Source organism: Etheostoma cragini, chromosome 7 (assembly GCF_013103735.1).
Source record: "Etheostoma cragini isolate CJK2018 chromosome 7, CSU_Ecrag_1.0, whole genome shotgun sequence".
NCBI lineage: Eukaryota > Metazoa > Chordata > Actinopteri > Perciformes > Percidae > Etheostoma > Etheostoma cragini.
In genome coordinates this window covers 10,405,987-10,419,990 of record NC_048413.1, presented here as the reverse complement: position 1 = coordinate 10,419,990, position 14,004 = coordinate 10,405,987, and the positions used below count along the sequence as shown (strand labels likewise).

Below are 14,004 nucleotides of genomic sequence, written 5' to 3'. Positions count from 1 at the left end.
GTAATGGAAAACCAAAAAAAGCGAGTAGACCCGAGGCGAGTCGAGTAGATACCACGCAGTGGAAAACCGCCATAACAGGCTTGTACTTCTTCTCTCTTCAGTAGGCTGAGTGACACGGGAGCTCAGGCATGCCTGAAGATGAGGCCACTGATCAAGCACTGTTAGCTACAGCCACTGCGTCTGGCTGCCCTTGCATCACTGTGATTCTTAATGCCAAATGGGCTGTAACCAATGGCACACTTGAGCATCTCCAATTTTGTTTTCCTTTTGCCATCTAAGCAGTCAAGACGGTTGTTGTTGTTAGCACTATACATGTTAACCAAAAAAGACAACCATACACTATGCTTAGAAATACATTACTATCCTTATAACATGGCTCAGTGTAATCTACCATTACAGCAAAACCCAGTGTTTGTGTTCAAGATGTTGACCTAATGACTCATGGTGTCATTTTCTAGATCTGTTTGGTTAAAAAATACCCAGATCTTGAGAAAACACTCAAGAGACAGGTAGCTTCATAGTCTGCGATAGTATCATTGCCAGCTCTGCATTCACAAGCTGAGAACAAGATTTAATCTACAGAACAACACGCTCACAGCCAAATACCACAGATAGTTCTATACTTAGTAGAGTAAACAAACTCTGTGTCCGTGTGTGTGCACACAGCATTCAACACTATGCTAAAAATGCTATACACAGCGCCACAACTGGCAGAAACTGGAAATTTCCAAAGCTTAACGAATAAATTTTAGTGAGCAATGATAAAAATGAGACAAGGGAGAACAGTGTTTCTTCTTAACAAGGAAAAACAGGCATCCTTCTCTCAGATTAACATCCTTGTCTGTGCCAGGGCCATCTGTGTTATGCCAGTAGCCTGGCACAGAAACAAAGATGTGGGGGAGATGGGAATGGGAGGAAAGGGGGCAGGGGGTCAAGAGAGAGTGAGCTGGGAGGAAGAGAGACCGAAAAGAATAAAACACAGAACCAGATTAAAATGTCTAGGCAAAAAACAAAAGGCCATGTGACCAATGGAAGGAGGGAAAACTGTGGAAAAATCACAGAGTCATGTTTTCCACAGAGAGCTCCTCTGTCTTCCACCACAGTTCACTGAGCTAGGTGCAGGCATCATCTACATGCAACACTGAAGAGTAAACATGCATAACACACAGGCAGGGATGCATTCTTCCCTATTTTTGGTGCAATCCTCAAACCAGTTAATACCTGTACTATGCGGATGAACATGATCAAGAAGATCTGGTTAGATTGTGGGCAGCGTGGGTTCTTGACTCAGACCACCTTTCTTTATAACCGACTTCTTGCATGACGCACAACAACATTGAGCATGCTGGTAAATCCCACTGGAGCTAGATACTCTAAATTACACTTTTAGAAAAGTCAATAAATCATTTAATTTGCCGCACTCAAGGTAAAGAGTCAGCTGGCCAAGCTTAGTAGACCTACTCAGATTAAGGATATGTGCAGAGCACACCATCAAACAATGAAGAAATGCTAGACCATGTCCAAAAAGCTCAACAATAAATGGCACTTGGATTGTGGGTTTGTGTATTACAGCAGCTTAAAACGTACTGAAATATCCAAAATGACGAGCTGAAACGCTTAGTTAATCAATAATGACAAATTATTACGCAAAAACACTCAAATCCCCTGGTTCTAGCAGTTCTTTAATGGGAATGTTTGCTGGTTTTATTGGTTCTTTTTATTTAATCAAACTGACTGAAACCACTTAGATGGATCAACTCACTGGAGGGTCAATATTATAAAAGACAGGATTAATCAATATAAGATCACAAGCAATTCTGATCAACTAATGAAGGCACCATATGAGACATTAATAACTCAGGCATACAAAGTTTCACTTAATGGTTCTGATCAGTAAGCTAAAGACCTAGGGCCGCACGATGTGAGGAAAATATTAATTGCAATTATTTTGACTAACATTGTGATTGCAATATGATGCACGATATTGGAGGGAATGATCATTTTGGTGATTTTTGCAAGGATCTGTACCGAAAGAAGATGTTTTTCTTTAGTCTGTAGGATACAATTTCTAGGCCAGGACGTCTCTGCAGCACCACAATACTTAAAGAATGGTTTGACACACATTTTGCCTTTAACAAATATTGCCACCCCGTGCGATTTGGATATTGCACTAGTCCATATTGCGATTTCGATGACATTGCAATTAATTGTGCAGCCCTTTAATGAACTAAAGAGTACTCTGAAGAAAAACATTGATTGGGTCAGCATAGTATTATGTTTATCCAACAATTTCATGGAAAAATTTGAGCTCAAAGCTACAATATGTAAAAGAGCAACTATATGAGAACAAGATTGTGAGAAAGGAAATTAATTTGTATTTTGACTACCAACTGTTGACTGTCCACTAGAGGGAGCTTCATTGTGACACTAGGGGAGAATAAAATAAATTGCTTCCTGTTCCACATCCTATCATCTGCTGAGTCCAACTCCAACTCAGTGTTCGAGATGAGGTCTGGTTTTGCTCGCCGCTATTATCAGTCTGCATGACATCATCACCCAAATGAAGTCATCGTACATCTCATCGCAACTATAACTTTACTCATTCATAGTTATATTTAAAGTGTTTTTCAGTGATAAGATGTGTCCTAATAAACAGGTTTAGTTCTTTCAATGCATTCTTTAGTCAATCAGGTTACTGACGCAGCATGTTTTTAGTACCTTAGGAGATTTGGTATTCATTGATGCCACAGGACCGCCACATGGTTCCCAGCATGCTACGGCGCACTTGAGCTGCTTCCTGTCTGCCTACCTCCTGTTGCACAGAGGGAGGGAGGCAGGGAGTAGCACAGCTCATAACATACAGACACACTGCTGAGAGAGAGCACACACAAGCATCTCCTGCACTATCCACTCCAACAACTGTGCTCAGTGTCATTACATTATCAGCTGGGCAAATGACTAGTGCAAAATAGAAAGGATGGTTAAGTGTTAACTGTTGGAAATGAATCCTGAACTAAGGAATTTTAATCTGAACTTTGAAAGAATAACAAATCAGTACAAGTTCTCTTTCTTTGAGAGGGCTGACCATGCTTACTGTAGTCCCCCCTTAAGCCTCCTGTGACTGTGAGGGAGAGAGGTAATCTCTGCTGCAGTCTCCAAAAGACGGAAATAATTAGTTAATACCTTTGCAGTCTAAGCTGGGGTTTTCCTGTCTGTGTAATGCAAGACAAGGTAGAGGTTTCACGTCAGCAGCTAATGCATGTCAATCACTTTTCCTGTGTAAACCATTTTAATAGTATTGGCAGCCCATATGCTATTCAGCTGACTCCCTATGAGGCCGATTGACAGCTCCCTGAAGACATGACCATTATACAAAAGTCATAGACCGAGAGGTGGGCTTCTTTGAAGGCTTCCTGTGAAAGTCAGGCATTCCTCCACAAATATAAATCACTGATTGAAAACCAACTTGCACATTTCTTGTAGAGAAAAACAATGTAAAGATATGTATTACTGAAATTGTCTCCCACATCCATCTGCAAGAATAAGAATTTTAAAAAACTTCCTGTAAATGTGGCTGTTGAATATGGTTTGTCTATCCATAGTCTAACTTTCTCAGACCCTCCTCCAAGGCATGTTGAAGGAAGGTCTGGCTACTCCACATAGCATTCAGGGAAGGGAGGAAAACATGCCCTGGTTTTATGACATTTCTTTCAACTAATTAGAATCGTCATGGGCCGTGCTAAGCTCCGCACAGAGCCACTGGAAAATAGCTGTGTGAGAGAAAACTCAGATTGGACAGAAAGTCTAGCTAGCTGTCTCAATGTACCCTGCAGAGATCTGAGGAGCAGTTAAAAATAGCCCTCATTAATCCACCGAATTTAAAATGACAACACAAAGCGGAAGGAAACGGAAAACACATGAATTTTCTGCAGCACTGGAGCAATCCCAGAAGTGTAACGTCAAGGATATAGACTAGTCTATCCATAACTGGCACCGACTTTATGATTGGGTGTCACAGGGATAGATTGCAAATCAGTTTAGTACTTTACCTGCAGCTCACACCAGGCAACTTCCACCCATGTCTCAGTATCCAGGCCCTTGTAGACCGTCTTAAAGGACCCTCTCCCCAGCTCTATGTCAAATTTGAGAAATCTTCCTCCTGGAGACGTGGAAACAGCTTTCATCTCCGCCTCCTCCTCATTTTCCTCACTGGATGCCTTGATAGAAGCTTTACCACTATCATTGCATGTGAGATTTAATGCATCTCCACCTTTATCCTTCTCTTCATCAGCACTGGCACTCTCTGTTGCACTGTCTTTTTGCCCACCTTGACTTTCAGTGCTGGAACCTTCCTGTAACCCACAGCTAGTCCCTCGCGTTCTGTCCACTATTGTCCGCAAGTTTATGTTTAGGATCTTATTCCTGTTATTGCATTCAGGTGCTTCAAAGGCCTGCTCATCTGGTTCCGAGAACCACAGACTTCTCCTGATGAATCTCTGATGCACATTCCTCTGATAACTGGAGGAAGGATGTGGACTGGGCTCACTCCCTTCTCTCACTATTGAGTCCACAAGATTGACATTTCCATCCTCCATGGCCTTGTACATATTCGTAGTCATTTCACTCTTTGAGTTGGGTACAGATGGGTGTTTCAGTTCTTGGTGGGCCGTGGAGTTTGAATTAGCCTCCGGCTCCATGATGATTTAAAGGTGCAGTCACTTTGGTTTCCAGGTCATTCGTGCCATGGCTAGACTTCCAATATGTAGATTTACAGTGTAGATGAATACCTGCAGCTCCCACTCGGTGACGCAGTTTACCAGCCAAGGCCCTTAACAAACAGTGACAGACGAGATTTTATTCGATGTCAGGAGCTGCAAAAATACATTTTGCCAGTTAACGTTAGCTAGTGGGGAAAAAAAACAATTGTAGGGCAATGCTGCTGAAGCTATGATGTGATATTGGTTTTATAGGTGTCAGTCACGTCGGACTTTAAGTTAACTGTTAATTAATGTTAGTAAAACGCCGGTGGATAAAAAGACAAGCCCACGAGTTAAAAAATATCGTTAGCAAAAGCCTTCCCAGGGGAGGGAAAAACTAGCAAGCTGGCTCCGACCACATAAGTTAACGTTAAGTTTGGCAATTCAGAGCTAACGTTTGTTGCTACTTTACCGTCAACATTCAGATAACAATGTAGGTTAGCTAGTCTTTAAACATATTATTCTATTGAACCAACATGGGACACGACTTACCTATGTTCAAAAAGCGAAGAAAACCGACCAAAAAACCTCGGCTAAACCCACGCTAATGATACACGACACAGACAGAACCGCCAGGTCCAGTGTTAGAAAAACATCGCTAACGTTAGCCGATTGTCTGTGCCAAAAGGTGGACTTTAAAACGCCCTATCTGCATAGTGCCCCCATTTTCACGTACAAAAGCTACCCAAAAGACGTAAAACGAATACAGGTTCAACTCAGTCTTTACTAAGTGACCACATACCTCATATTAACGAGCAAAAAAACGACGAATATGTTTTATTTGTCTCCTTTCAAGTCTTCTCATCCCTTGCTTCGGTGGCAGATAACGTAACGATGCCGAGTCTCTCTGCGATTTACTGTATGCGGGGATTGTACGTTATTTAAAGACCAATGGACCGGTTTTTAAGACACGAGGAATGTTATTTTTCCTGCCTTTCCTCATCAATTTAACGCGGACAACCGTTTTCCCTTGTCAACGTCGCTCCCCATTAAGTTAGCTAGGTTAGTACAACGGCGAGAAACACAAATGTGTTCCCCATTCAACTCGCATGGTTCCACGCCCCTGGTAACGACTGGAGAGGCCGTCCAATCAAACAGCACTCTGGGACATCACGAAGAGCCACTCATACTGCTGTACTGTTCAACAGTAATTGAGTGGGACATATCTCACGTGAAAAGACCAACAAATACTGTGTCAAATCATGCAAGGGAATGACAAAGCGGTAAAATGATTATTCCATGCAAAAGCCTGTTATCGTCTGTAAAAATTCTTTCACGCCCTTCGCCAACTCATCCAATCATCCCTCATCTGTCTCTCTGCCTCAGAGCTCAACAGCCTTCTGTAAAAAACAAATTTCTAAGAACAAAATAGCATAGAAAATGTAATAGAATAACTGCACGTAGGCTACATCTGCTAATCTGTCAACTAAACCGTGCTTGCAGTTTCTTCCCCAACAACAGGACACTTTTCAGCTCAATTTCTCAAAGCTGCATCCTGCAGCTGAGTTGCAGTAGCCACAGGCATGGGGAAATGATGAGCAGCAGCAACACGGGAAGTGGGTCTGAGGTGAGACATTAGAAAACATGTTTTTTTAATTATGAGAAACAGGTGACCTCTGCGTTGTGCCATGCTGTCATGTTTTATATGTGATAACCAATTTTCGAGGTATGATCTATATGATAAATTGTGTGTTGTGTATAACTTCAAGAAATGAAAGCCTGGATGCAATGTTTCTCTGTCCACCAAAGGTATTTTTTTAATTCTTACTTTCTTGCTAACAACTGCATCCAAATCCAACTATAGGGAACTCCAACAAGTACCAAACAAGTGCTTAAAGATGGACCTGGAAAATTGAGTAAAATTCAATGCAGCTGTCTTGGCAGCAAGTTTGCATTTTTAAATTTGTGTTTGGATTTTGTGAAATAGATGTTAATTTTCCTTAGTGGTCATTTTCAAAGCAATAGTTTGTGGCGTTGTTGCATTTTTATGTAAAGGGGTAAGGCATTTTCACCCTGACTCTTCTTACATCAGCCTACATGTCATCTACATGAGGGGTGGGTCAAAATAGAAATGATGCACGTCCACATGAAAACAAGTCAAAAAACAGACAGGTCTTCATGTCTGTTTCAGGCATGCAGGATCAGATGACGAGTGTGGTTCAGTTGAGGAGTCGAGCATTGTTGGCACCTGAGTGACTTTATAAATAATGAATCCCCTCCTTTGTTTCCACTTCACTGGCCAAACACACAAAGACATGCGCACACACAGTTTTACTTTTACATAATGTCATCCGACTTCATGCCAAAAGACGGAGTGTTTATTGTGTTTTATTTGGCGAGTGAATTTTCCATTTTAGAAGTAATCATAATATATGATATTTTAGATGCAGTTTTACAGGGTAAGGAAATGGGCATCACTATGTTATCTCCATAGTCCCTGTTTTTATTGCACCATTTCATTTCAGATTGATGTGCAAGTGTGTGTGTGTGTGTGTGTGTGTGTGTGTGTGTGTGTGTGTGTGTGTGTGTATGTGTGTGTTTGAAGAAGAAGGGAGGAGGAAGAGAGAGAGACCAAGATACATTCTTGTGACTGTCAGAGCTCTGCCAACAAAGGCAAAATGTGACACCCTTACGCTCAATAAAATGCGCAATTGGTCTCATTAACAATGTGCCTCCCACCAGGGTGAGTCAATAAGAATGGAATCAATCCGTCTTTCCTCTCTGTGTCTCTGGGAAAAGTTCTTGTGTCTCAGGGTATTGAGGGTAATTGTAATTAGTTTCCAAAAAAAAAAATATATATATATATACATATATATATATATATATATATATTTATATATAATGGAATTAATCCATGCTCCTTTTGTGGAGTGAAGATCTTGCACTTTCCACACAGGCACAGATTAAATACCTGTGCCTGTGTTTCACTGAAATCTAAAACCCATCTGATTCTGTGTCGGATCTCAATTCATTGCTAGCACATTCTTCAGTATGTCTAATCAGTAGGTTTTACACTGAAACATTCCCTAGAATTTGAATGTGTTTTAGTCTATGAGTCCTAGCGGGATGGATCACGCCTTGAAACAACCTTGTTTTCTTTGCACTGTGTAAGGCTGTAAAACTAAAAGCCCAACAGAGAATCATGGAAATTAGATTTACAGTTGGATCGATCCTCATCTGGAGGAGGGCCAGAGTTTGAGGTGAGTGAGAAAGAAAGCCTGCTGATGTGGACGTGATGGATGGTAGGCAAAGAAGTGCTGATGTATGAGAAAAAATAAAAAAGGAAGGGAAACACCCATGCAGTTACTGATGCAAGTTCATTTGCTTTTTCATCGTGTTGCTATCCAGCAGCAAGTTCAATTAACTAAATAATATATGCAAGGTCTCACCATGTCTTAAGTGGTGTCTTGTAAGAGCTTTCTACATGTCAGTTACAGAGTGGTACAAAGCATTAGTCATTACATATTCTCACAGTAACTGATATGAAGGTATTTAGCTTAGCAGTAATCAGTTAGTGTGATGATTTGGGAAAAGTTTAGGATTAGGTGTGAGAGTTGAATGAGTTCATTTTTTTGCTCAAAAGTAAGCCAAAGCTTTAGTTGGATTTTGAAACACAATGAAAACATTTTTTATGGTTAAATTAAGCTTTAGATCCGATTTGAAATCACAGCCTTTCCAGATCCTAATGCACTGCAACTACATGTTAAGCAGACAAGAAAGATAGTTATTTATGACGGGAAACAACTTTTATCTCTAATTTGTGAAAGTGTGGTGGGTAAATGTTGATGTAAAGAAATAGTCTATTATTTGTTTTTTAGACACTGCATAAATGGACACCAGTTTAAATCTCCCTTTGCCCCAATCTCTCCCTAGATTACTTCCAGGTATTTTAGTTTTTCAGCCCAATTAATCCTCTCCATTGTACAGTTCAGGTAACATTCAACAGTGATTAATCATTTTCAATGTTTGTTCCTAGACTAGATAACAGCCACCCATTATGAGGTTTTATTACTCAATCTACATACATGTTTAATAACAATTGTCCATATTTTATCTGTTCTTTGTGATTTATATAATATACACACACACTTATGGTACAACAGTCCAGACTGTTTGGGAGGTATTTTTCATCTATTCATTCATCAAGTAATTTAGGTTATATAAATGTACCTGCTTTTCTCTGTATAGAACTTTGGTCAACTTTAATCATTTTAAGAGATATTCTTTCAATAAACCTTGTTGTGTCTTCCCATTAACCATGAACTTGTCCTTCTTGGTCAAAATTGAATTTTTTTTTAAGGCTTTTCTGATGTTTTTGTCGCTTATTCTGATTTATTTGTCAATTTTTCCATGCTTTTGGCACTTTAAAAAAAAAACCTAAGCTGGTTTAATAATAGGTTTTACATTTATTCTCGGAATTCATGGTCAACAAACCTCGTCTATATCAAACTATACAAACGTTTTTAGTTAAAAAGGCAGAAATTAGGAATTAGTTTGACTAATAGTTAAGATCAGAGGGTGTTGAGTGGATCACAGATGGGTATATGTCAAAGTTTAGTCCGGATACTGTTATGAAACCGTTAAAAAAAGGAATTCAAATGCTATAAGATTAAATAAAACACCCAAAAGATTTAATGAAGGTAATCATTAAAATTACCCGAAGAATGTCGTCTGGAATAATCCATGTTATTTTTGGGCAATTTGATTGAAAGAAATCCATATTTCTGATATAAAACACTTTGAAACGGATCAGTTTGACCCGAGGACAACACAAGGGTTCAATGAACTAACCATCTGATTTCCTTTGAACCACTTTCTCCTACGCCCACATACTGTAATATTAGTGACACCTGATCATATTCTGCAGAAAGCAGAACATGTTTAGTATTATTGTATGATGCTATGTTTCCACAGTGACACATTGATCTGGGAGCTAAAACAGCACAACTTTTCTATCTCTCTCTGTCTTCCCTCTCCATGTCATCTTTGCCCTTTTCTCTCTCCGCAGTGTGTCCCCTGAGTCTTTTTCAGACAAGAAATGCAGTGTGAATAACTCAACACAAAAATATTGAAACCTAGGACCAGTAGTCCTACAGAGCGATTAACTTAATGAATACCTTTGGCTATAGATTGTTCAAAACAACAATAGCTCTGTTATGACTGGATGACTGACAAACAATCTGTTTCTCAAATGGAGTAACAAAATTTAGTGCAAATATGGGCTTTTGTGGGTGTTTTTCAACGTGAAGTGTTATATTCACTAGCTTTATGTTTTACATCAACTCCTCTAGTTGTTATCCCATATTCTCAGCCATGTAATTTAAGTAGACAGCAGGATTAAGCATGACAAAATACATTCTTTTGTCTCTATTTGACAAGGACACAACTCCATCCTGGGTTCATGTTGTATTTTATTCTTTGAAAGACCATTTTTTTCAGTGATTATGTTTCCAAATACAAATACACTACCAAACTTTGTCAAAAAAGACTGATAACCCAATTTTATTACATCTTATTAAACTTTGGTATGATATATATAAAACCATTCGCAAGAAGATAGGACTGTCACCAAAATCCCATTTAAAGCAAAACAATCTTATCCCTCTGACTGTAAACAAGAAGATCTTGGAAGCATGGCATCATAACAGGCTTCATAGATTGGAGGACTGTTATGAGAACAAACTTTTCATGACTTTTAAACAATTAAGAGGAAAACATAATTTGTCTAACAATAGTTTCTCTTTTTTACTTTCAACTGTAGTCATTTCTGAGAAACACTGAACAATACTTTGGCTTTACCCAAACTCACTGAAATGGAAAAATGTATACATGATGGTGGACCATACAAGCTTATTTCTAAAGTATATTCTTTGGTAATATCTGAATGTCCTAAACCGGCTCTGTACAGGTCTAAGGATAGGTGGGAATCACAATCAAAGGCCCACTTTGGTCAGAGTTGTGTCAAGTTTATCTGCCACAACAATGCACAGTACAGGCTTTTCCACTGTAATTTCCTTCATCAGCGGTATTTGACTCCAGAGAAAATTCACAAGTCTAAGGCTGATCTACGTATGTGATACATGTTTCCAATGTGCTGCAGATGTGGGCCTTTTCCTACACTGTACTTGGCTGTGTGTGAAGGTGAAAGATTTCTGGATTGACTTTTCTGAAGTCTTGACTAAGATTACTCAAATTTCATTACGTTAACTTCTGAACTTTGACAATCTATTTAACAAATTTCCAATTAAAATTTTGGAAATAGCCCTGGCAGTGGCCAGAAAGCATCTGTATGTAACATGGAAGTCTGATTCCTCTCTATCCATAACTAAATGGTATTTAGAAATTAATAACTGTGTGCCTTTAGAAAAAATACCATATAACATTAGAAAGGGAAACAACACATTTCTTAAAATTTGGCAGCCCAAATGTGTTACTGAATACCACAATAAAAAAATAAATACTTTTTTTAGATTATGTGGATAATATGATATTAGAATGTGACTGACCTCAAAACGTTGTATTCCTACTTTAAAATATTGGAGCATCCTTTTGGGGAGAGGGGATAGGGGGTTGTTGGTTTATGCTTGTTCTTGTTCTTGAAAAATGAAAATCAAGTATTCAAAAAGTAATTTGACAAAGAGCTTGCAGGTGGCCTTTCATTTTGGCCGTCTATATATGCACTAAATACCCATCAAAAAGAGTTATTTACATTTGCTGGTGAATTTCTGAGAAAATCCATCCACTGTGTTTCTAGACATAGTGACAGCATGTTTCCAACCTGTGACCTCACAACAAGCATTATCTCACTCTGTTCTGTTGACTCTGGGATAAAGGGCTGTCTCTGAAAAGCCTCTGTCAGAGTTTGAGAGCAGAATGGCTGACCCTGACACGTCATGACAGCGTGCCATTTGTGGCGTTTGGCAAAAAAATCTGTCCCAAGGGTGCTACACTGCACCACGTTGCTTTTCCGTTGCCTTTCGGAACGTGTTTTGAAGAGCTGTTCAATTCCTTGTTTGGAGTCTTACCAAGAGGCATTATGGCTCAGAGTTAAAAGAACACCCATATAGACATTTTTTTAAGGTTTTCTGAATGTTTTCAAGATGTGACTGCAGTGAAAGAAACATACCTTGTCTAGTGGTTATCACAGGATTAAAAATGAATAATAATAATAACATATCCCAATAATTTCAGCCTTCAGCTCTTCTTCAACCCACACGACCACACCTTCCACGACCAATATGTACTTCCCCCTCATATATCAATTTAACTGTGCCAACTGATTGTTGTAAATCTACCAAATACATTGTAATTCAGCTGTAGCCTACCCTGTAGCAAATTAGAGGGTGCAGCTCTTCTTTTCTCTATACCTAGAGCAGAAGGAAGACAGATCGTATCAGGTCGGGGGTTTGGTTAATCCCTGACAAACTATGTTCTCTGCAGCTGCAGGAGTGTATTGTGAGAAAATGGGAAGGCTTCAGTGTCAAGGAAGAGACTGTGAGCACTGCTGATTATTTTGTGTTTGCAGAGTGTGCAGGTTTTGGCCTTGACATGACCAAATCCTCATTGCTGAACAGTAGCTCCAAAGTGAATGTTTATTCAGCATCAGTTCTCCTAAGGAAGATGTAGTTTCATAATTTTTAAAAGCAAGTGATTTAAATTTTTTTTTATCAACAAGCAGACTGGCTATGACTGTGTATGAATAGGTGAATAAGAGGCAAATTGTAAAGCACTTTGTAAGGTAAAAAAGTAGTATATAAAGCGCTACTATTTACCTGCTGGCCGCAATACTAGTTTTTCTCTTTGGGGTGCAGAGTCCACACTCACACTCACACACACACACACACACACACACACACACACACACACACACACACACACACACTGATGTTTTGTTACATAATCATCACCCACACAAGAATCAATAGGTTGTAGACTTCAACATTAAACTATTTTTCTTTAATGCTTTTGGTTTTCACCTCTTCACTTATGGAAGGGATGCAGCCTAAATAACACTCCTCCATCCTAAGCCCCTGCAATATATAATATATATGTATATATATATATACACAGTACAAGTAATATGTCTCACTATGATTAATGAAAACAATTGCTGTTGTAAAAATATCTGTTTTGGGTTTTATTCTGTAGTAATACAGATAAATAGATATAATAGAAACAGATACCATACCAGATGGTAAAGACCCTTTATGAGGACTTTCAGTGCTCCGTTATGGACGAGAACGAGACAACAGACTGGTTCCCAGTGACGACAGGAGTGAAGCAGGGGTGCTGCATGTCAGGATTTTTGTTCCTCCTTGTAATCGACTGGGTAATGCGGAGAACTGTGGAGGGTGAAAGAACTGGAATCCGATGGGACTTCACTACCATGCTGGAATGCCTTGACTTTGCAGATGACCTTGCCCTTCTATCTTCAACAATGGATCACCTACAGCACAAAACAACAAGATTAGAGGACAATGCAGCTAAGGTTGGCCTAAAACTGAACAACAAGAAGTGCAAAATAATGAAGGCCAACAGCAAGAGCGACAAAAAGCTGAAGGTTGGAGAAAGCGAGGTAGAGGAGGTAGAGAGCTTCACGTATCTGGGTGCAAACGTCACTAAGGATGGTGGAGGCACAGCGGATGTCAAGAAAAGAGTGGCACTGGCAAGCGCACAGTTCAAAAGGCTATCAAACATATGGCAAGCCAGCGATATCAGCAGGAAGACCAAAACCTCCCTTTTCAAGAGCTTGGTCCTTTCGGTTCTGCTTTATGGATGCGAGACCTGGAAACTAACCAAGGGAGAGGAGAAGAAGATAGACATCTTCCAGACCAAATGCTTACGAAGATTTTCAAGATTCAATGGCAACAGTATCATCCACTACCAGTGTGTCGGACAAACTTCTTTGATTTGAAAAAGTCAACAAATAGTGGACTAGAGGGCTCAGAGCAACACAGATGGTACAATATGCTCAGAGAACAAGACAATGTGCAGACTGCATGTGATCATTTGAAACCATAGCTATTGGGCCTTGAACACAGCACGTGCTGTCTTGTTCATGTTCACCGGTCTGTTACCAACGTGTCAGTATCTCTTTGCTGTACTAAGTGCTCAGTTTTCAAAGGTCACTCTTCTGTAATGGCTGCTCCTCGTGCTAAATATCATATTTATCTGGGGATAAAAATGATATGAACAATTATCGTCCCATATCTATTTTGCCTACAATTTCTAAGGTTTTCGAGAGAGT

General features: G+C 39.5%; 1 protein-coding gene across 10 annotated transcripts in view; it reads right to left on the bottom strand.

Annotated features, from left to right (window-relative positions):
* LOC117946986 (serine/threonine-protein kinase WNK2) overlaps nt 1-5,882 on the bottom strand; it is a 45,134-nt gene extending 39,252 nt beyond the window's left edge. For 2 of the 10 annotated variants that reach the window (XM_034875505.1, XM_034875506.1), the window contains exons 1-2: nt 5,250-5,880; nt 4,050-4,871 (exon numbers count right to left, since the gene is read on the bottom strand). In XM_034875505.1, coding sequence (XP_034731396.1) covers nt 4,050-4,697 — 648 coding nt within the window. In that variant the 5' untranslated portion in view covers nt 4,698-4,871; nt 5,250-5,880. Of the gene's footprint in view, nt 1-4,049; nt 4,872-5,249 lie in introns of all 10 variants that reach the window. The other 8 variants (XM_034875501.1, XM_034875508.1, XM_034875503.1 and 5 more) reach the window with 7 other exon arrangements.
* Nucleotides 5,883-14,004: the final 8,122 nt, after the last annotated feature.